At 40.9% G+C, this 24,639-nt stretch overlaps 1 protein-coding gene across 3 annotated transcripts in view; it reads left to right on the forward strand.

The window, feature by feature from the left end:
- The window catches only part of SCAP (SREBF chaperone), a 77,701-nt gene that overhangs the window by 25,026 nt on the left and 28,036 nt on the right, over nucleotides 1–24,639 (forward strand). For all 3 annotated transcript variants that reach the window (XM_057706842.1, XM_057706843.1, XM_057706844.1), the window contains exon 2: nucleotides 14,454–14,673. In XM_057706842.1, the coding sequence (XP_057562825.1) occupies nucleotides 14,552–14,673 (122 nt within the window). In that variant the 5' untranslated portion in view covers nucleotides 14,454–14,551. The remainder of the gene's footprint in view (nucleotides 1–14,453; nucleotides 14,674–24,639) is intronic.

Consider the following 24,639-nt stretch of genomic DNA (forward strand, 5'->3'; position numbering starts at 1 on the left):
TTAGTTGCCCCGTGGCTTGTGGGATCTTAGTTCCCTGACCAGGGATTGAACCCACGTCCCTTGCGTTGGAAGGTGGATTCTTAACCACTAGACCACCAGGGAAGTCCTTGGTTATCCATTTTAAATATAGCAGTGTGTACATGTCAATTCCAAACTCCCTAACTATTCCTACCCCCTTGACCCATCCCTCCTGGTGACCATAAGTTCTTTCTCTAAGTCTGTGAGTCTGCTTCTATTCTGTAAATAAGTTCATTTGTATCATTTTTTTAAAGATTCTGCATATAAGAGATATCATATGATATTTCTCTTTCTTTGTCTGACTTACTTCAGTCAGTATGACAGCCTCTGGATCCATCCATGTTGCTACAAATGGCATTATTTTATTCTTTTTAATTGCTGAGTAATATTCTACTGTATATATGTATATATGTGTATATTGTTTATATGTACTACATCTTCTTCATCCATTTTTCTGTTGATGGACAGTTAGGTTGCTTCCATGTCTTGGCTGCAGTGAACATTGTGAATGAAACAGTGCTGTGAATGAAACAGTGCTGCAATGAACATTGTGGTGCCTGTATCCTTTTGGACCATGTTTTTCTCTGGATACATGTCCAGGAGTGGGACTGCAAGATCATGTAGTAGCTCTGTTTTTAGTTTCTTTCCCTTTCTTTCTTCCTCTCTCTTTCTTTCTTCCTTTCTTCCTTTCTTTTTCTTTCTTTCTTTCTTTCTTTCTTTCTTTCTTTCTTTCTTTCTTTCTTTCTTTCTCTCTCTCTCTCTCTCTCTCTTTCTTTCTTTCTTTCTTTCTTTCTTTCTTTCTTTCTTTCTCTTTCTTTCCTTTTCTTTTCTTTTCTTTTCTTTCTTATATTTATTTATTTTGGCTGCACTGGGTCTTCATTGCTGTGTGCAGGATCTTTTTGTTGCCATGTGCAAGATCTTTTAGTTGTTGCATGTGGGATCCTTTAGTTGTGGCACGTGGAATCTAGTTCCCTGACCAGGGATCAAACCCAGGCTCCCTGCATTGGGAGCATGGAGTCTTAACTGCTGGACCACCAGGGAAGTCCCTGTTTTTAGTTTCTTAAGGAACCTCCATGCTATTTTCCATAGTGGCTCCACCAATTTACATTCCCACCAATAGTGTAGGAGGGTTCCCTTCTCTCCACCCCCTCTCCAGCATTAATTGTTTATGGATTTTTTGATAATAGTCATTCTGACTGATGTGAGGTGATATCTGATTATAGTTTTGATTTACATTTCTCTAATAATTAGTGATGTTGAACATCTTTTCGTGTACCTCTTGGCCGTTAGTGTGTCTTTGGAGAAATGTCTGTTTAGGTCTCCTGCCGATTTTTTGATTGGGTTGTTTGTTTTGATGATATTAAGCCACATGAGCTGTTTGTAAAATTTGGAGACTAATCCCTTGTCAGTCACGTTATTTGCAAATATTTTCTCCTGTTCTGTGGGTTGTCTTTTCATTTTGTTTTTGATTTCCTTTGCTGTGCAAAAGCTTTTGAGTTTAATTAGGTCTCATTTGTTTACTTTTGTTTTTATTTCCATTACTCTGGGAGATGGGTCAAAAAAATTTGCTGCAATTTATGTCAGAGAGTGTTCCACCTATGTTTTCCTCTAAGAGTTTTATAATGTCTAGTCTTACATTTAGGTCTTTGACCCATTTTGTGTTTGTTTTTGTGTGTAGTGTTTAAGAGTATTCTAATTTCATTTTTTTTACATGTAGCTGTCCAGTTTTCCCAGCACCATTTATTGAAGAGACTCTTTTTCCCATTGTATAGTCTTGCCTCCTTTGTCATAGATTAGCTGACCATAGGTGTATGCGTTTATTTCTGGGCTTTCTATCCTGTTCCATTGATCTATATTTCTATTTCTGTGCCAGTACCTTACTGTTTTGATGACTATAGCTTTGTAGTATAGTCTGAAGTCAGAGAGCCTGATTCCTCCACTCTGTTTTTCTTTCTCAAGATTGCTTTGGCTCTTCAGGGTCTTTTGTGTCTCCATATAAATTTTAAGGTTTTTTTTTTGTTTGTTTTAGGTCTGTGAAAAATGCCATTGGTAATTTGATAGGGATTGCATTGAATCTGTAGATCGCCTTGTGTTGTATAGTCATTTTGACAATATTGATTCTTCCAATCAAAGAATATAGTATATCTTCCCATCTGTTTGTGTCATCTTCGATTTCTTTCATCAGGGTCTTATAGTTTTCAGCAAACAGTTCTTTTGTCTCCTTAGGTAGGTTTATTCCTAGGTACAGTGTTTTATTCTTTTTCATATAATGGTAAATGGGATTGTTTCTTGAATTTCTCTTTCTGATCTTTTGTAGTTACTGTATAGAAATTCAATAGATTTCTGTGTATTAATTTTGTAACCTGCAACTTTACCAAATTCATTGATGAGCTCTAGTAGTTTTCTGGTAGCATCTTTAGGATTTTCTCTGTGTAGTATCGTGTTACCTGCAAACAGTGACAGTTTAACTTCTTCTCCAATTTGATTCATTTTATTTCTTCTCTGTTCGCGTAGCTAGGACTTCCAAAACTATGTTGAATAAAAGTAGTGAGAGTGGACATCCTTGTCTTGTTCTTGATCTTAGAGGAAAAGCTTTCAACTTTTTCCCATTGAGTATGATGTTAACTGTAGGTTTGCCGTATATGGCCTTTATTATGTTGAGGTATGTTCCCTCTATGCCCATTTTCTGGAGTGTTTTTTTTTTTTGAGGTTTTTTTTTTTTTTTTTTTTTATCATAAATAGGTGTTTCATCAAAAGCTTTTCCTGCATCTGTTGAGATGATCAAATGGTTTTTATTCTTCAATTTTTTGATATGGTGTATCACACTGATTTATGGATACTGAAAAATCCTTGCATCCCTGGGATAAATCCCACTTGATCATGGTATATGATCCTTTTAATGTATTGTTGGATTTGGATTGCTGGAATTTTGTTGAGGATTTTTGGGTCTAGTTTATCAGTGATACTGGCCTGTAATTTTCGTAATTTTCTTTTTTTTTTTTTTTTTTTTTGTGGTGTGTTTGTCTGGTTTTGGTGTCAGGGTGATAGTGGCCTCATACAATGAGTTTGGGAGATTTTCTTTCTCTGCAGTTTTTTGGAACAGTATCAGAAGGATGGGTGTTAGGTCTTCTGCGAATGTTGGATAGTTTACCTGTGAAGTGGTCTGGTCCTGGGCCTTTGTTTATTGGGAATTTTTTAATCACAGTTTCAATTTTAGTACTTGTGATTGATCTGTTCATATTTTCTATTTCTTCCTGGTTCAGTCTTGGGAGATTGTAGCTTTCTAAGAATTTGTCCATTTCTTCCTGCTTGTCCATTTTATTGGCAAATAGTTGCTTGTAGTAGTCTCTTATGATCCTTTTGTATTTCTGTGGTGTCAGTTATAACTTCTTTTTCATTTCTAATTTTATTGATTTGAACCCTCTCCCTTTTTTTCTTGTTGAGTCTGGCTAATGGTTTATCAATTTTGTTTATCTTGTCAAAGAACCAGCTTTTAGTTTCATTGATCTTTGCTATTGTTTTCTTCGTCTCCATATCATTTCTTTTTTTCATTTTATTAATTTTTATTGGAGTATAGTTGCTTTAGTCTGTGTCATTTATTTCTGCTCTGATCTTTATGATTTCTTTCCTTCTACTAACTTTAGGTTTTGTTTGTTCTTCTTTCTCTAGTTGCTTTAGGTGTAAGGGTAGGTTGTTTATTTGAGATTTTTTTGTTTCCTGAGGTAAGATTGTATTCCTATAAACTTCCCTCTTAGAACCGCTTTTGCTGCATCCCATAGGTATTTATTTATTTATTTATTTATTTATTTATTGGCTGCGTTGGGTCTTCGTTGCTGCACATGGGCTTTCTCTAGTTGCGGCAAGCGGGGGCTACTCTTCATTGTGGTGCACGGGCTCCTCATTGTGATGGCTTCTTTTGTTGTGGAGCACGGACTCTAGGTGCCCGGGCTTCAGTAGTTGTGGCACATGGGCTCAATAGGTGTGGCTCATGGGCTGTAGAGCGCAGGCTCAATACTTGTGGCGCAGGGGCTTAGTTGCTCCATGGCGTGTGGCATCTTCCTGAGGCAGGGATCGAAACTGTGTCCCCTGCATTGGCAGGCAGGTTCTTAACCACTGTACCACCTAGGAAGTCCCTGCATCCCATAGGTTTTGGATCGTTGTGCTTTTGTTTTCATTTGCCTCTAGGTATTTTTTTCATTTCCTCTTTGACTTCTTCAGTGATCCATCAGTTGTTTAGCAGCATATTGTTTAGCATCCACATGTTTGTGTTTTTTACATTTTTTTTCTTGTAGTTTATTTCTAATATCATAGCGTTGTGGTTGGAAAAGATGCTTGATATGATTTCAGTTTTCTTAAATTTGCCAAGGCTCGCTTTGTGGTCCTATTTTTGTTTTGTAAATAAGTTCATTGGTATTATTTTTTAGATTTCACATTTAAGTGGTATATAATACCTGTTATTCTGTCTGACTTCACTTAGTATGATGATCTCTAGGTCCATCCATGTTGCTGCAGATGGCCATATTTCATTCTTTTTTCAATGGCTGAGAAATATTCTGTTGTGTTTGTATATATATGTGCAACATCTTCATTATCCATTCACTTTTTGATGAACCCTTAGGTTGTTTCCATGTCTTGGATATTGTACATAGTACTGCTAAGAACATTGGGGTGCATGTATCTTTTCATATTAGAGTTTTCTTCTTTTTGGGATATAGGGTAGCATTTTTTTCTTACAGCACTTTGAGTAAATCATCCTACTCTCTCCTGGCCTATAAGGTGTCGGCTTATAAGGTGATAGCCTTACAGGAACTCCCTTGTATGTGAGGAATTTTTCTCTCATTGCTTTTAAAATTCTTTGTTTCTGATTTTAGATGATTTCATTACAGTGTGTCTTGGAGAAGATCTTTTGGGGGACCTATAAGCTTTATTTATTTTTTTTTAAATAAACTTTTTAATAAACTTGGTTGTCCAAGTCTCTTCCCAGACTGGGAAGACCTCAGCTATTGTTTCTTTAAATAAGCTTTCTGCCCCTTTCTCCCTTTCTTCTCCTTTAGGGATTCTTAACAATGCTTAGATTGTTTCTCTTGATGATACCCCATGATTCATGAAGGCGTTCTTCACTCTTTTTCATTATTTTCTCTTCGTTCACCTTGAACTGGATAATTTCAGATGAAATTGCAATTCATTGACTTCATGGATTTTTTTCTTCTGCTTGATCAAGTCTGCTGTTAATACTTTCTAGTGCATTTTCATTTCATCCATTTTATTTTTCAGCTCCAGGATTTCTGTTTCGTTCTTTTTTATTATTTCTCTCTCTCTGTTAAATGTTTTGTTCATGCATTGTTTTTCTGACTTCATTGAATTGTCTTTCTGTGTTTTCTTGCAACTCTCTGAGGGCTTCTTTAAAACAACTATTTTGAGTTATTTATTGAGCAGATTTCAGATCTCCATTTTTTTTGGGGGGGGGTCAGTAACTGGAAAATTACTGTGTTCCTTCTGTGGTGTCATGTTTCATTGAGTTTTCACATTCCTTGAAGTCTTGTGTTGCTGTCATTGCATCTGAAGCAGTCATCTCTTCCAGTCTTTACTGACTGCCTTCAGGAGAGGTAGACCTTCTGTCAGCCCTGCTAGGGATTCCAGGGCTTTCTCAGTAAATGAAAATTGCATTAGTAGATGTTCTAAATGCCTTTTAAATGGTTATCATGTTTTACAACCTGTAGAAAATATATGGAAGATAAGAGTTGAAAAAGTGAGTATTACAAACCTTGACAATGTATGAAGACATAAGCATTAAAATAACTAAAATCAGAACTACCTTCTAGTACTATTTGATAGAAATATGTGTACACCATTTTTATGATTGAAAAGTAATCACTGTTGTCACTTGTAAAGGGGAACTTTGGGGTGATAGTCTTATCTCTTGATTGAGTGGTATTTAGATTAAATGGCTATGTTTACTTTCATGGAGCTATGTGCTTATAATTTGTATACTTCCCTGTAATATTTTATGATAAACTTTAAACGTTTATGTAGAGTTAAAAAGTACTCATTATAAAAAAATTTTAAAGTAAGTACAGTTGACTTAAACTGTTTCTGCATGTAAGCATATCACATGAAGACCAACAACTACTATTAACATCTCTTTCCATTCTCTTGTGCGAATTTTGCCTATAATCTTTATTTAATTTTTTTTCGGATTGTGAAAGTACATGCTCTGTACTTTCACAGAGCACAATGGAATGATGATATGATTGACAGAAAGATGCCAAGAACCATAGTATGGGACTGACACAGAATCCAGAAATTTATTAAGATTTTTACATTAAAAAAGTAAGGGTTCTGATTCTGGTCAACATGCAGTAAGCACACTCTACCCTTTCCCCCGATGAAATATAATTAAAATCCGAGGGCAGACTGCATGGACCAGCTGAGTACCCTGAAAGATAAATGGTAGTAGATGGAATGGGAAAGGAAACTGTTTTTGTTTTTTCTCTCCATAGAATACCTTCCAGCCTGGACTCAAAGGTAATGCACAACCTGGAACTGAAGACTAGGTGCAGACAGAAAGAAGTCTAAGAGAAGCCCTGTCTTCTAGTCTTAGGAGTGAGAAAAGGGATTCTTAAGAGGTTGAAGGGTAGGGATGGAGGAAGAGAATCTTGTGTGTTTTGTTTGCTATTTTTTTCCCCTCCATTTTCCCCTGTTCTTGGCCCTCATGACATTCTGTGGTGGTGAAGGCAGCAATGACATTGACAGCCAGGTGGGAGACGAATCCTTTTATTTATAGGGATTATGGTCCCAAGAGCGTGAAGAGATTTGCTGATTTTTTCCTCTCAGTTCTCACCACTTTACCCAGGAAACAGTCACAGTTGTGGGAGGCACTCAACAGAGCAGGGAAATGAAAGCCCTTCCTCTCTAGCAAGAAGATCCAGAAAAGGTCCCCTGGGAGCTGGCACGTCTTGAGAGGATTGTAGAGAATGGAACTCAAGAAAGTGAACCCATAATATTGTATATGAACTCCTGGGTTGTTCTCCAAAATAGCATATGTGCATCTGACCCTGAACAATACCAGACCATACCAAAGGCTAGACTACTGCCCAAGTCCTATGCTGGCCGCTGCACAATATGCATGAGACAAATCAAAATGGTACTGCAAGGGCTTTGAAAACCAAACTGACATTGGAACTACAGCCCAGGAAAAGTGGATAGGAATTTGTAGATTGGACCTAATCAGAGAGGTTGCTGCTAAAACAAAAATCCAACATTTTCCATTGGATTTAAACAAGATCCAGAATAACATAGCATAGTATCTAAACATTCAAAATTAATTCACATATAAAGAATCAGGAAAATCTCACCATCTCTTAAGAGGAAAAGACAGTCAACGGATAGCAACCATGACATGACATAGATGCTGGAATCATCAAAGAATGTAAAGTGTGATTATTAAAACCTTGCTCTAATAATTGAGGGTGAACATTCTTGAAATAAGTGGAAAGTTATACATTTAAATTTAAAATTGGAAGTTTTATAACTAAAACTAAATTTAAAATTCATCTAGTGGACTCAGTGACAGAGTAGAGATATATTAAGTCAGTTAACTTGAATGTAAAAGAATAAAAGTTATCTAATCTGACCAATAAGGATTTAAAGTAAACTGAAGGAAAATGAAGAGAGCTTCAGGGACCCATGGGACAATAACAAAAGGTTTATCCTTTATGTTATTTGAAGTCCCAAAAGGAGTGGGGATGGCCTGGGGTAGAAAAAGTGTTTGTGGAAATTATAGAAAGGAAGAAATAAATATGTTTCTGTTTTAAGTTGACATGATAGTCTGCTTAGAAAATCCCAAGGAATGTACAAAAAAAGACTGTGGAGGTAACAAGTGAGTTCAGCAGAATTGCAGGATGCAAGATCAACATATTAAAATCAGTTATAGGGACCTCCCTGGTGGTGCAGTAGTTAAGAATCCACCTGCCAATGCAGGGGGCACGGGTTCGATCCCTGGTCTGGGAAGATCCCACATGCCATGGAGCAACTAAGCCTGTGTGCCACAACTACTGAGCGCATGTGCCTAGAGTCCATGCTCTGCAGCAAGAGAAGCCACCACAATGAGAAGCCTGCACACCTCAGTGAAGAGAGTAGCCACTGTTCACCACAACTAGAGAAAGCCCATGTGCAGAAACTAAGATCCAACACAGCCAATAGAAAAATAAAAATAAATTAATTTTAAAAAATCAGTTATATTTCTTTGTACTAGCAATTAACATGGGGAAACTGAAATTGAAAACACAACCACTCAAAAAAAATTAGGTATAAATCTCACAAACATGTACAACACTTGTATGCTGAAAACTGTACAATAATGATTAAAGAGGGGATTCCCTGGCAGTCCAGTGGTTAGGACTCCACACTTCCATTGCAGGGGGCATGGATTTGATACCTGGTCAGGAAACTAAAATTCCCACAGGCCATGTGTGGCCAAAAAAAAGAAAGAAAAATGATTAAAGAAATCAAAGATATAAATAAATGGAGAGATATATCATGTTCATAGATTGGAAGACTAAACATAGTAGCAATGTCAGTTCTTCTCAAGTTGATATGCAAGTTTAATGTAAATGCTATCAAAATTCTAGCAAGATTTTTGTAGACATAGACAAGATCACTCTGACATGTACATGGAAAGGCAAATAAACTAAAATGGGTAAAAGAGTTTTGAAGAAGAGTAAAATGGGAGGAATCACTTTACCCATTTCAATACTTTCTGGCTATAGCAATCAAGACTGTGTGGTGTTGGTGGAGGGATGGACATACAGATCACTGGAACATTATAGAATACCTGGAAATAGACTCACACAAGTCTAGCCAACTGCTTTTTTTTTTTTTTTAATTATTTTTTTGGGGGTACACCAAGTTCAATCATCTGTTTTTATACACATATCCCCGTATTCCCTCCTAGCCAACTGCTTTTTAACTGAATGTTTGTGTCCCTCCCCCAAATTCATATGTTAAAATCTTAACCCTCAGTGTGATTGTATTGGGAAGTCAGGGCCTTTGGGAGGTAATTAAGTCTTGAGGATGGAGTCCTCTTGAATGGGATTATTGCTCTTATAAAAGAAACCCCAGAGAACTCTCACTCCCTTTACTGCCATGTAAGGACACAGTGAGAAGATGGCCAGTTATGAACCAGGAAGTGGGCCCTCACCAGGAACTGAAGCTTCCAGTTCCTTGATCTTGGGCTTCCTAACCTTTAGAACCGTGAGAAGTAAATATTTGGTGTTTAAGCCACCCAGTGTATGCTGTTTTTGTTATAACAACCCAAAGGACTAAGACAAGTGCCAAAGCAACTCAGTGGAGGAAAGGTAGTCTTTTCAACAATTGGTGCTGGAACAATTGGTTATCCATAGGGAAAAACAAAATACAAAAACCTAGATCTAACCTCACATCTTACAGAAAAAGTTTCTCAAATATATCATAGGTTTAAATGTAAAACTATTAAAATTTTAGGAGAAAACATCAGAGAAGAATTTCAGAATTCTTATATATGACACCTAAAGCATGATCCATTCCAGGTAAAGGGGGGAAAAAGATAAATTAGACTTCATCAAAATTAGAAGCTTTGGCTCTATCACAGAGTCTGTGAAAAGAAAAAAAAAAAAAGAAACAAGTTACAGACTTGGAGAAATATGAACAACATATCTGAAATATATAAGGAAATATGAACAACATATCTAGAATATATAAGGAAATCTCAACAAATTCTAAATATCCAGTGGATCAAAGAAGAAAATACAAGAGAAGTTAGAAAATACTTTGAGGTGAATGAAAACAAAAGTCACAAATACAGAAACTGTGGGATACAGCTAAAGTAGTGTTTGGAGGGAAATTTACAGCTGTAAAAGCCTGTATTAAGAAAGAAGAAAGAACTCAAATCAGTAACTTTAAGAAACTGGAGAAAGAAGAAAAAGAAGAAACTAGAAAAAGAAGAAACTAGAAAAAGAAGAGCAAAATAAACCCAAAGCAAACGGAAGAAAATAATAAAGACTAGAGTGGAAACAAATGAACAGAGACTGGGAAAATAATAGAGTAAATAAAAGCAAGAGTTTGCTCTTTTAAAAGATCAACAACTAAGAAAAAAAGAGGAGACTCAAATAACTAGAATCATTATTGAAAGTGGGGACATTACCACCAAGCTTTCAGAAATAAAAATGGTTTATAATACTACGAACAGCAAATATTATTGCCAATAAATTAGATAGCCTGGGTGAAATTGCTACAAACACACAAACTAACAAAATTTACTCAAGAAATAGAAAATCTGAATAGATGTAGCAGGTAAAGAGATTGAGTTAATAGTTTAAAAACTGCCCACAGACACACACACACAAAAAGCCCCAGAGCAGATGGCTTCACTAGTAAATTCTACCAAATTTATCATGAACTCTTCTATAAAAATACAAAGGAGCACATTCCAAGTTATTCTACAAGGCCAGCATTACCCTAATACCAAAGCCAGACAAAAACATAAAAGAAGGCTACATACCACTATCCCTTATGGATATAGACACAGAAGTTCTCAACATTACCAAACCGAGTCTAGCAACATCAAAAGGGTTTATACCCAGGAATGCAAAGTTGGTTCAACAGTAGAAAAAAAGTCAGTGTAATACACCTTATTAGTAGGATAAATAAAAAACCACTTGATCATCTCAGAAGACACAATGCATAACACTCTTTCATGATTTAAAAAAACCAAACTCAACAAACTAGGAATAGAAGGGGACTTCCTCAACTTGATAAAGGACTTCTATGAAAAACTCGCCTGTAATCCCGTACTTAAGGTGAAAGACTAAATACTCTTTTCCTAAGACCAGGAATAAGATGCATTCTCATAACTGCAATTTAATATTGTACTAGAAGTGCCAGCCAGGACAGTTTTACAAGAAAACCAAAAGGCATCCAGATTGGAAAAGAAGTTAAACGATCTCTATTTGCAAATTACATGATATATTCAACATCTTAAGGAATACACAGACAGACATATGCACACACACACACACAAGTTCAGTGTCACTAGCCATTAGGGAAATGCAAATTAAGATCCAGTAAAATACTGATACACTCTTATTAGTACAGCTAAAATAAAGAATAGTGGTAATACCAAATGCTGGAACGGATGCTAAGAAATGAAGTCTCTCATGCTGCTGGTAGAAATATAAAATAGTATGGGCACTTTGGAAAATATTTTGGCAGTTTCTTAGGAAACTTATACTATACCACCCAACAGTTTCACTTCTAGGTATTTATTCCAGAGAAATGGGATAGCCAGTAAACATTTGTAGTAAGAACAAGCACGATAGGTCCAATGTGGTTAAAGTTTAGGGAAGATGGTAAGGATTTTCAACAAATGATCCTAGAAAGCTTTGGGATAGAGTCTGCAGTCTATGTAGTTGTTTTTTTTTTTTTTTTTTTTCCATCTCTTTTCCTGCTCTTTCCTTGGGACTTCAGCACATTTATTTTTCTTGGTTGATTCTTAACTTGTGAATTGGTTGAAGAGAATTTTAAATGCTGAGAGTTTTGTGAATACAGGCACAAAATAAATAGACCATCAACTTTTTTTTTTTAATCATGTCTTATGTTAATATATACTGTGTGCATGCATTTTTCTGAAACTTTGCACATTTATTATTTTGTTTGGGGCAGGTTCAGAATCATGGGTTCAGCAGTCTCATGACAAAGTGGGATGAGCCCGTCTCCCCAGTCTGCCCTCATAGACTCATTCTGTTCTTTAGTGGCCTTTATCTTCTGAGCCAGTGGGTCTGACTTGTTGTGGGCTTGTCTTCTCTGTAGACTTCCTTAGGGCTGTTCTTCTGTCCTGGTTCCAATAGTTTTTTATGTGTACAGCTCTATAATTTGGGTGTCTAATAACAAAGTCTTGTTTTTGCTTGTAGTGGGGACTTCTGCAAAGGCATTCGACAGGGTCGTTTACATTTTTATGTAATATGGTCCACTCAGGTCCCCAGGGCCTCCATCCTTTCCATATGTTGTGTCTGTTTAAATTCAGGAAGCTGAATTCAGAGCTGTAGATTTTTATCTGAAGAAATTTTTTTAAGTGTGGGGCAATGTAGGAAAAACAAGTTTTCAGTTCAGGTTGGATAAATTCTGCTTTGGAATAGCTTTACATTGAAATGAATCCAGTGGAGTAAAGATGAATAATTCCCCTCTTGCTCAACTCAGGTAGGTGGGCTGCATAATGAACTAGAATTTGGATTTCTTTCTTTTTCTTTCCCTTCCTTTCTTTCTTTCTTTCTTTCTTTCTTTCTTTCTTTCTTTCTTTCTTTCTTTCTTTCTTTCTTTCTTTCTATTTTGTTTTCTGGGTGCTGTGAAAATTAGCAGTTAGTATAATAAAGATTTATGGAAACTGAAAATGACTAAGGTCATGTCAGAAAGATTTGTATTTGCTGCGAAATGGAAGTGAGATGGATTTTTCTCATATTAGTAGCTCCGTGTATAAGAGAACCACCCGCCCCCTGCTTCTTATGTTACCCATTTGTGGGCAGAAGAGGCCTAAGAAGGAGATTAGGATGAGTAGGATCTCAGTTTCCTGTAGGGCTCGGTTTTGGGACACTTAAGGGAAGAGATGTGGGGCTTGGCAGAGGACTGAGGTTGGAAAAGCTACAACTTGTTTATGGCCATCAGTCTTCAGGGATCCTTTTGACTGTCTTACCACAGGCATGTATCTCATTAGTGCTTGTTTTCTGCCTTGAGGCAGGACAGAGGGTTGGGGACACAGGAACAGAAATGTTGCTTCCCCAGAGTCCTTGTTTATGCTGGGGTGAGCACTGTTGGTGCCCTGCTGCGGGTCCACTGCTTGAGACCCTTTTGAGCTGTTATGTTCCAGGTGAGCCTTGTGAGTGGTTGAGCTGTTGTCAGCACCTCTTTTCCTTGGGTCAGCAGCTGTCACCTGCTGATTCTTCTATCTGTTGCTTTTGAATTGACTCACAGAGGGTTCTTTGTAATATTTGCTTAGAAGGTTCTTGGACTGGAAAATTGCATGTACGCTTAGGCTTGTGCTTCCAGGAAGGTGGATGGAGTGATAGCCATTCCTTCTTGTGAATTGGCTGTGGTGTGACTCCTTTTGTGTCTCCGTTCTGGTCTCACACTTCTGAGGAGTCATCTCATTTTCATCCCAGGCCAAAATCAAGCTGAATCAAGCCAAGACACATGTCTGGGCAGGTTCTCTGTAGCACAGACTAAAGAAAACAGCAACACGGAACAGGAGAAGTGGATTTAAACTTGAATTTCATTGGAGAGCTCAGCAAGGAAAGGAATTCTAGATCCCTGGGCCTTTCTGCTAGAGTTTTCTATTCTGATTTTATTGGTTTAAGTTTCTCTGCATGGAAGCAATAGAAATTAACTGGCTCACACAAGCAAAAAGAGTATTTATTGGAGGGATATGGGATGGCTCACAGACTGGAAGGCGAGCTAATGAGTTCATCTTCAGAAAAGAGGAGTCCGTGATCTTGGGAGCAGGAACCTCTTGGGGAAGAATAAGCACCACCATATCCAGTTTTGCTTCTTTCTACTCAGAAGTCAAAGTCCAGGGAGAGAGGCCTGACCAGCCTGGCAGGGGTCAGGGAGGGGCACCTTAACTGACCCTCTGTCCAGGCCAAATCCTGTGGAGAAAGGTGGTTCTCTGAGCCACACTGGGCTGCTGTTACTCAAAGAAGGAGACAGCTGCCGAGCAGGCAGGAACAGGAGGGGCCCTTTGCCCTCATGCTCCCAGGAACAGCTGGGGGACCAGGAGCAGAGACTTCTACCCAATACCACTGTCGTGGTGAAATTTGTTTTATGTCAGGGGCCTAGGCTTTTTGGTGTTTTTATGTTGACGGCTGACCTTACTGGACTTTCTTTATCAGTGAATCACTGTTTGTGCAAGAATGTGTTTTTTGAGGTATCAGTCCTTGTATAAAGGTTTTTCCCAAGGATTTCTCTCGGTCTGGCCTGTGCACAGAGAATGGGGGGGAGGGTTTCCAGAATGTCCATTTGGCCAAGAGCAGCTGAGGGTGCTGTCTGTTACACAGGAGTGCTTTCCTGTGCCACGTGTACGAAAAATGCTCTCTCTAGGGAGTGGCCTTTTAGAAGTGCCTAATATGGAAGAGGATTGAGAGTTTATTACCAGAGCTAGGGGGCAGTTTTTTGGTTTCTTTGGTTAGGTTTACTTAGACACTGCCCACAGTCCCTAGGAGCCAACCAAGATTGTGTGTACACGTGTGTGTGTGTGTGTGTGTGTGTGTGTGTGTGTGTGTTGGGATTGATGTCTCCAGATCTTGCATGTAGGCATCCTGATTCCCTATCCATGCCCCTGCCACTTCCCCCAGCAGCCCTGGTGTTCAGAGCCAAGTACTCTTTGTTAACTGTCTTTTCTCTCTTCTTGCCAGGTGCCTGCAGATGGTTTCCATTGTCAGTGCTGTCCAACGTGTGCCAGGCTGATCCATGGTCACTTTCCGGGATGGCAGCAAGGTGACTTCAGCTGAGGATGACCCTGACTGAAAGGCTGCGTGAGAAGATATCTCAGGCCTTCTACAACCATGGGCTGTTCTGTGCGTCGTACCCTATCCCCATCATTCTCTTCACGGGGCTCTGCATCTTAGCCTGCTGGTATGTTTCCAGGTTGCCCTGGATATGGTGGGCCAGTGTCTTGGGACTGTTGATGGTGGGCCAGTGTCGTGGGACAGTAGATTTCCTAACCTGACTGTTCTGTAGCCTTTGGACTGTGTGCTTTTTACACAATGGAACTTGAGGCTCATTGGCTCTGTCGAGTGGAAAGCGCTAGTTCTGAGGTGTTTAGCCACTATACTAAGACAGTCCAGGCAGACCCTGAGTTGGTGAGTCACCAGATTTGTTCACATCACTGGTAATCTGTCTCAAAATAATGTTTAAATGTTTGTAAGAAACTGCAAGATAATTGAAAGCGTGATCTTTTAATTTTCCTTCTCAACAGTGGCAGCTTCCTTTTGGTATCTGGCTAAGAGCAGGAGCCTTCGAGTGTTGTAAGGCAAAGTCCATTTGAACAATTCCTTAGACACCATCTTGTAGGCCAACCCCTGACACTTGGTATTCTACTCTCTAGTCATTTTCTTGTGTTCATGTGGACCTCTGGTTGATTCTTGGGGTCTGCTCTGCTCACCAAGGACTGTTGTGAGAGCTATAGCTGCCCTCCATTCACATCTGTCATTCTGTCACAGGGCCCCATAGAACCTTGAAGAGTGTGGCTGATGAGGACATTGTAAAAGGAGAGACTTGATGTAAGATGATATCCAGTGGTCCCCTTGGCGCTCAAACACTGACAGTCATGAAAAGAGCCCACCTCATTATCCTTGTCTCTGGAAAGAATTCTGGTTTCCAGATGCATTGTACATCTAACGTTTATAGATGTTTTCAGTGCTGTGCTGGAAGAAGAATGGTTCAGGACTGAACTCACTACTCAGTTGTTAATGATCCCAATTTCTTCCCTAATTAGGACAAGGAAAGATGAGCATATTCATTGAGAATTTCCTGCTGGGTGCTATGTTGGTGCTTCAGGTATATAATTAAATGTCTTGTTAATCCTCATAAAAACCTTAGGAAATGGTCCGGTTATATTTCCATTTAACCAGAAGGGGATGGAGAATTAGAGGATTGCCTGGTCTACACAACTAATAAGGGAAAAGGGGGTTCAAATCCAGACAAGGGATTCTGGTGTCTGAACCTGTGGCACTCTGTCCCCTCTGACTTTTCTCACTCTGGCTCAGTGTATTTGTACTGATGTTTAAACTTTGTTAATTTGTGTGGTACAAGATAAGACACTTGGGGCTATGTCCTCTAACTGGTGAATTAGGAGTGTTCTGAGAACCCAGCTAGTGGGTGTGCTTGTTTTTCTTTTTCTCCTGTAACTTAATTGACCCATCTCTCTCTTTCAAAATCATGCTTTTCTAGGCCTGGTTCTTAAACCTGAGCTAACATCAGAATCATCTGGAGGGCATATTAAACAAGATTGCTGGGCCCTACCCCAGAGTTTCTCGTTAATCAGGTCTGGATGAACCCACGAATGTACATCTCTAAACAGATTCCCAGGCCTGGGGACTGCATGTTGAGAACCACTAGGCTATGTGTCTTTCTTGAAAATTTCTCTGAAGTTCTACCACATCTCAGCTTAAAGTATTTTCTCTTTTATTCTCACTTCTGGAGCAGCAGTTTGTGGTGACAGTCATGGTTATTATTACTCATTGCCTTCTGTAGAGTTGGGTGGGGTCCAGCTCTCCTTCATAAATTCTCTCTTCTTTGATAGCCTCTTTTGTATGTAGATGGTAAGTAAATACATAACATATAAATACACTGAATTAAACTTGTGCTCTGTACAGGCATTTAATTTAATTTAATTTAATTAATTTATTTATAAATTTATTTATTTATTGGCTATGTTGGGTCTTTGTTGCTGCACGTGGGCTTTCTCTAGTCACAGCGAGCAGGGGCTACTCTTAGTTGCTATGCAGGGCTTCTCATTGTGGTGGCTTCTCTTGTTGCAGAGCATGGGCTCTAGGCACGTGGGCTTCAGTAGTTGTGGCACATGGACTCAATACTTGTGGCTCATGGGCTGTAGAGCACAGGCTCAATAGTTGTGGCGCACAGGCTTAGTTGCTCCATGGCATGTGGGATCCTCCTGGATCAGGGGTTGAACCCGTGTCCCCTGCATTGTACAGGCAGATTCTTAAGCAAGATTTCTGGGCCACCAGGGAAGTCCCTGTATGGGCAGTTTAAGTTGAAAACGTAGTTGTGTTTCCCCTTCCACTAAGACAGCTCTAGCTACTGGAAAAGGGAAGGACGTTTCCTCTTGGCCATTCATCTTCTGAGGGTTGGGTTTGGCCAGCTGGGACCAGGCCGCTTCCTGGACAGGAAATGTAGGATATGGGTAGCAGCTGCAGTTGTAGCTGGGTGCAATTGGGCTTTATCTTTGAATGAATAATTTGATATCACTCAAGTGTTTCAAAACAAATTGTCCTTGGATTTATGACTTGGGGGCCTCTGGTATAAAAACTTTGTGAGATGGCTTAGGTCTCAAGTATGGAAGACTCCTCCTCGACTCAGGGTGGATTAGAACAGGATGGAGGTGGGGGAAGAGGCAAATGTGATAATAACAATATTTAACAACCAATACAGCCCAAACGCAGCCAAGATGGGCAGACACCTGTCTTATACCTCACAGGTGCCTTAGCTAAACATCAGTCCTAAGAAAGGGGTGGGTGACACTCCTGGGCATATACCCAAAGAAAACCATCATCCCAAAAGAAACATGTACCATAATGTTTATTGCAGCACTGTTTACAATAGCCAGGACATGGAAGCAACCTAAATGCCCATCAACAAATGAATGGATAAAGAAGATGTGGCATATATATACAATGGAATATTACTCATCTATAAAAAGGAATGAGATGGAGCTATATGTCATGAGGTGGATAGACCTAGAGTCTGTCATACAGAGTGAAGTAAGTCAGAAAGAGAAAGACAAATATTGTATGCTAACTCACATATACGGAATCTAAAAATGGTACTGATGAACTCAGTGACAAGACAAGAACAAGGACGCAGATGCAGAGAATGGACTGGAAAACTCGAGGTTTGGGAGGGGGCGGGGGGTGAAGGGGAAGCTGATACGAAGCAAGAGAGTAGCACAGACATATATATAGTACCAACTGTAACATAGATAGCCAGTGGGAAGCTGTTATATAACAAAGGGAGTTCAACTCGAGGATGGAAGATGCCTTAGAGGACTGGGATGGGGAGGGTGGGGGGGACCTGAGGGAGGGTGGGGGGGGAGTCGAAGGAGGGAGGGGATACGGGAATATGTGTATAAAAACAGATGATTGAACTTGGTGTCACCCCCCAAAAAATAATAAATTAATAAAATAGAAAAAAAGAAAAAGAAAAAGAAAGGGGTGGGTGAGCCTCAGGGTAGGATTGGGCTGATAAGAGGGAAAGGAAAACTAATCTTCACTGAGCACTGGCTTTGTGGTCAGGTGCTTCCACACATGGTATTTCATTTGGTCGCCTAACATTCTTGGAGGAAGTGGTTATTCCCTAGTTCTTTTGCTGCTGCTGAAACTAGTATGGAGAGATAGTAAGTGGTACCTGCTGCAACTGGCAGGTATGTGTGGCAGATCCAAATTTGTACTTTATCCTCTTCACTGTGGTGACGTGAACTTTATGAAGAGCACTGGTGCTGATACTGCTCCTTGATCAGTAAGCCTGAGAGAGAGTCTCAGTTGCAGTAGGCCAGCGGCAGGGCCTGGCAGGATCTGCCTAGACAGAGGACAGAGAAGCTTTTTGAGGCAGTGGCCCTACATAACAGAAGTTGAGGAGAGAGCATAAAGTTGGGTTTTATAGCCACCTCAATAAAGATGACTATAATTTATGCCAAGAACTGTGCCAGACCAGTGATGCAGAACACAGTCCCTCCCACAGTCTCAGCCTGAGAGAGGTAATTGCAGTGCCATTGGATATTGTGCATAGCAGATGTGACCTAGGCTTGGTGCAAAGGGAGACAGCGATAGGGAGGCTTCCAGGGAGGAGAACACCTGAGCCGAGCCATACAGGAAGAATAGGTGGCATCTTCCTCGCCTCCTTTCCTGTTTACGATAGTGTTCATTCAGCTTACCATTGTCCCGACAGAAGGACAGGGAGGCTACTACCCTGGCACACCCCTCTGAACCTGCTGCCTCTTTTTGGTCCCACCCTCTAAGGGCACTGTAGTTTCCTCTTGTCTTTATTGTCACCCTGTATCAGGGTGTACTGTCACATTCTTAGTGCTGTGTACTTATTTTTTAAAACCAGCATCTTTGTTATGTTATTGGAAAGGAATTTAAAATTTTCTTTTTCTTAAAATCTGGTTGGCTTAGGAAGAAATTTCTAAGACTAGATGAAGTCCCTCAGTCTCCAAAGATGATAAAGATTGTATCAGAAAAATCCGGAGATTCTGGGCCTTTATGGCCAGGAGTTCAGATATTGTGGACCCAGGGCACAAGCCTTGCTATCCTCTTCTGTATGGGAAGCTTTTCTATCCGGAGCAGCTCCCATTCTGCTGTGTGTATGTGTGTGTGTGTGTATACACACACATACAAATTCTTTTCATATTCTTTTCCGTTATGGTTTATTGCAGGATACTGAATATAGTTCCCTGTGCTATACAGCAGGACCTTGTTTTATCTATTTTATATATAGTAGTTTGTATCTGCTAATTACAAACTCCCTGTTTATCCCTCCCCGACCCGCTTTCCCCTTTGGTAACGATAAGTTTGTCTTTTATGTCTGTGAGTCTTTCTCTGTTTCGTAAATAAGTTCATCTTCGTGTCATATTTCGGATTCCACATGTAAGTAATATCATGTATTTGCCTTTCTCTTGCTGACTTACTTCACTTCATATGATCATCTCTAAGTCCATCCATGTTGCTGCAAATGGTGTTATTTTATTCTTTTTTATGGCTGAGTAGTATTCCATTGTATATATGTACCACATCTTCTTTATCCATTCATCTATCGATGGACATTTAGGTTGTTTACATGTCTTGGCTATTGTAGATAGTGCTGCTATGAACAAAGAGGTGCATGTATCTTTTTGAATTATGGTTTTCTCTGGATATATGCCCAGGAGTAGGATTGCCGGATCATATGGCAACTCTATTTTTTTTTTAATTATTTATTTATCTATTGGCTGCATTGGGTCTTTGTTGATGCACACGGGCTTTCTCTAGTTGCGGCTAGTGGGGGCTACTCTTTGCTGCAGTGCACGGGCTTCTCATTGTGGTGGGTTCTCTAGTTGCAGAGCTCAGGCTCTAGGTGCGCGGGCTTCAGTAGTTGCTCTAGAGCACAGGCTCAGTAGTTGTGGCACACGGGCTTAGTTGTTCCCCAGCATGTGGAATCTTCCTGGGGCAGGGATCGAACCCATGTCCCCTGAATTGGCAGGCGGATTTAACCACTGCGCCACCTAGGAAGTCCATGGCAACGCTAATTTTGTTTTTTTAAGGAAACTCCATACTGTTTTCTGTAGTGGCTGTACCAACTTACATTCCCACCAAGAGTGTAGGAGGGTTCCCTTTTCTCCACACTCTTTCCAGCATCTGTTATTTGTGGATTTTTCTTTGTTTTTCTTTTTATAAATTTATTTAATTGGTTGTGTTGGGTCTTCGTTGCTGCACACGGGCTTTCTCTAGTTGCGGCGAGCGGGGGCTACTCTTTGTTTTGGTGTGCGGGCTTCTCATTGCAGTGGCCTCTTTTGTTGCAGAGCAAGGGCTCTAGGTGTGTGGGCTTCAGTAGTTGCAGCACGTGGGCTCAGTAGTTGTGGCTCACAGGCTCTAGAGCGCAGGCTCAATAGTTGTGGTGCACAGGCTTAGTTGCTCCGTGGCGTGTGGCATCTTCCTGGGGCAGGGATCAAACCTGTGTCGCCTGCATTGGCAGGCAGTTTCTTACCCACTGTGCCACCTAGGAAGTTCTGTAGACTTTTTCATAATGGCCATTCTGACTGGTGTGAGATGGTACCTCATTGTAGTTTTGGTTTGCATTTCTCTAATAATTATTGATGTTGAGCATGTGTTCATGTGCTTATTGGCCATTTGTATGTCGTCTTTGGAGAAATAAATAGATAGCTTTTAGTAGTTTTATTAGATATTCAGATTTCATTTAATTGCTTACCTTTATTGTACCTGGATTGAGGGACTTGTTCACTTTGAACTGAAAGGACTGCTGCTCTTGGTACCTCCATCTGGATCTAGCAGCTACCTGAGCTGTGGACCTGTTCATCCCACTGGATCACCCTGAGAGCCATAAATGCTCTTTCCTTTGGGAAAATCTGATGAAACTTGTAGCAAGTAGGTACTGTGGCAAGAGGTATCTGTTTACATTTCCTAGAGGTTAGGCTACCAGGACCGGAGGTGTGGCCCAGCAGCAGTCCAGCAAGGCAGAGGGTGCTGTTGCTTGGGACCTGCCCTGGGAAGTGGTGGGTGTGCCGTGGGGTGAAGGAGGAGTGTCTGGGTGCCAGGCCAGCTGAATTGCCCTATGTGTGGGTCAGAGGTTAATGTGAGGGTCATCAGGTCATTTGTGATTCAAACCTGCTGTTCATGGTTATAAAGGGTGGATTTTAACTTGGAGAGTAAGTTGGAATCATGATGAGACCATTTCAGACCTCCTGAAAGAGGATAATCCTGCAGCCTGTGTGGGTATCCCAGAGCAGACTTGGCCTTTTCCTCCTTCTTTTTCTCTGGAGGAAAGCAGCACCTTCAGGCTGAGGCTGGACATCTCAGTTGTGGTGGTCTCCACTCTCAACCTCTCTCCCTTTTTTGCCCACAGCTCAGATTTCCCCACGATCATCATGGCCCTTTTGTGGGTGGGCACACAGGGGACTATAGAACAGGCTCCCTCTTTTTGTATCCATGTGGCCAACTCTCTGGACACATTTATATTCTTTTCATGAACAAGAAAGAAATCTGAGTAACCAAAGTCCTGTCTGCACCTGTGCTTTGAGAGCCGGGCTGGATAGCTGAGAACAAAGTCCAAGAGCATCACTCACCTCTGCCCCAAAGCCTAGGCTCAGGAGCCCAGGGGACCAGCTCCAGCCCCTGCTCCCAGGTCCTGTTCAGCATTCCAAAGCCAGAGCCTCCCTCCAAGCAGAAGTTATCTCAGCCTCACACACAAGCTCTGGAAAAGTTCTGAAAAGCTTGTAGAAGATCAAAGACTCCCTTATCACCCCAAATTTCCTCCAACAGAAGAGAGATCAGGAGATATCAGAAATTTCCCTTTTTAGTCTTTGACTACCCCGCCCCTAGTCCTGTATTGTTCTCCCCTGAGAAGGGAAGACAGAAAACACGTCCCACTCCTGAGGTTTCCAGAGAGGTGTCCTGTGTCACATCTCTGAGTGTCATTTTTCTGGTTGCTCTTTCTGCATGTCTTCAGTGTCTCCTGAGCTCCCATCACAGATGACTGGGAATAAGAATGGGAGGAGATATAGAGCCACCACTGTCATTTGTGGGACCCAGTGCAACATGAAAATGCAGGGCTGCTTCTTCAAAAAGCAGAGGAAAAGTACCGTTACAAGTACTAAAATATGCGTGGATGGGAGTAGATGAAAGGCTTGCTCCTGCCAAAATGCCCACCAGATGTGCTGTGGTGCAGCCAGCCTGGGGTAGACGATGGCCAACACCTCACCCTGCTCCAGGACACAGCAGGGTATGCACTTCTGAACAGCCCTCCATGTTTTGGTCAAGCACCTGTCCCGGGGGGAGGGACCACCTGTGACTACACTCCACATCCTCAGCACATGCTCTATTGTGATGGACTTCATTTATAAGCACAAGTCGAAAGATAGATTTATAAAGAATTTCCGTATATGGTGAGAATGTAAATTGGTACAGCCACTATGGAAAATAGTATGGAAGTTCCTTAAAAAACTAAAACTAGAACTACCATATGACCCAGCAGTCTCACTATTGGGTATATCCCCAGAGAAAACCATAATTCAAAAAGACACAAGCACCCCAATGTTCATAGCAGCACTATTTACAATAGCCAGGACATGGAAGCAACCTAAATGTCCATTGGCAGAGGAATGGATAAAGAAAATGTGGTACAGGGACTTCCTAGGTGGTGCAGTGGTTAAGAATCCTCCTGCCAATGCAGAGGATACGGGTTCGATCCCTGCTCCAGGAGGATCCCACATGCTGCAGAGCAACTAAGCCCGTGTGCCACAACTATTGAGCCTGCGTTCTAGAGGCTGTGAGCCACAGCTGTTGAGCCCACGTGCCTAGAGCCCATGCTCCACAACAAAAGAAGCCACTGCAGAGAGGAGCCTGTGCACCACAATGAAGAGTAGCCCCTGCTTGCTGCAACTAGAGAAAGCCCTTGTGCAGCAATGAAGACCCAACAGAGCAAATAAGTAAATAAATTAAAAAAAGGAAGATGTGGTACATATATACAGTGGAATATCACTCAGCCATGAAAAGGGACAAAATTGGGTCATTTGTAGAGATGTGGATGGACCTAGAGAGTGTCATATAGAGTGAAGCAAATCAGAAAGAGAAAAACAAATATCGTATATTAACGCACATAAATGGTATAGATGATCTTATTTGCAAAGCAGAAATAGAGACACGGACATAGATACCAAGGGGGAAGTTGAAGGTGGGAGGAATTGGGAGATTGGGATTGACACATATACACTATTGATACTATGTATAAAATAGATAACTAAAGAGAACATTCTGTACAGCACAGGGAACTCTACTTAGGCATTGTGGTGACCTAAACAGGAAGGAAATCTAAAAAAGGGGATATATGCATATGTATAGCTGATTCATTTTGTTATACAGTAGACATTAATACAACATTGTAAAGCAACTATACTCCAATAGAAATTAATTAAAAAAAAAAAAAGAATTTCCATATAGCTCCTGCAGAGCATTAAAACCCCAAGCACCGAGCCCTTGCATACGGGGTCCTGTGCAGTCACACAGGTTGCACACCTATGAAGCTAGTCCTCAGTAGAGCATCTGGTAGATAAGTAATCAACCCACATTTCTTGAACATCTTCCATGTGGCTGGTATTGGGGATGCACAAATTAGAAGGGCATGTCCCCTCCCCAGTGTTTCTTATATTAATCAAGCAGGTGAATTGAAGTCTCTGGATCAGTGTTTGGAGGTTGCCATGAGAGTACAAAGGAGAGGTGCCTGACAGCCTGGGGGTGGAGGAGTGGAGAGGCAGTGTTGCCTTGAAGGGTGAGCAGGAATTTGGTTAGCGTTTGGGGGGCAGGGGGAGTGTTTAGTTTGGGCTTGCCCTGAGACAGGGATTTGAGTACATGTAGCTTATGTGTAAGATGGAACAAACACTGGTCAGCCGGTAGGAGAGTGATATGGAACAGAAGGTGTATCATCCAGCATGTTACCACCATGGGCAGCTGAGAGTGATCTCAACTGGGGACGCTGAGAAACAGTGCAGGACGTCCACCTCAGAGCTCCCCACCTGAGCGTGGGTAGCTGGACCGTCTGTGCCAGGTCAGCAAACTCATTCCCTAAAGGGCCAAATAGGAAGGCCACATGTAGTCTCTATTGCATATTTTTCTTTGTTTTGTTTTATATAACCCTTTTAAAATGTAAAAACCACTCTTATCTCACAGACCACACAAAAACAGGACGTGGGCTGTAGTTTGCCGACCCCTCATCTATACAATAACATCAACCCAGATTGAGGGATGCTTCCTGCCAGCATTAATTCTCAGCACTTGTGGCCTGTCTCACTTAGGCAGAGAGGCCTCCAACAGCAATTGAATACTCTCAAATGAGGAGATGCAAGTGCTGACAGTTGGAAATTGAACCAACATGCCCAGAAATAAGATCAGAGGGGATAAGGGTAGGGCACCAGCAGCCTCTGGGCATGTGTTGGGTGGTGAGATGTGGGCTATGCGGGCATAGCAGCATAAAGGTGTGTGGGCTAGGAGGTGGGGAAGATTTTGGATTGCAGTTCTATACCTGATTAGGAAACAAGTGATTTCAGGAGTAGAAGCAGGGAGTCTAGCTAGGCTAGTGTATTACTCCAGGTAAGAG

The sequence above is a fragment of the Hippopotamus amphibius genome, chromosome 13 (genome assembly GCF_030028045.1).
Source record: "Hippopotamus amphibius kiboko isolate mHipAmp2 chromosome 13, mHipAmp2.hap2, whole genome shotgun sequence".
Lineage (NCBI taxonomy): Eukaryota > Metazoa > Chordata > Mammalia > Artiodactyla > Hippopotamidae > Hippopotamus > Hippopotamus amphibius.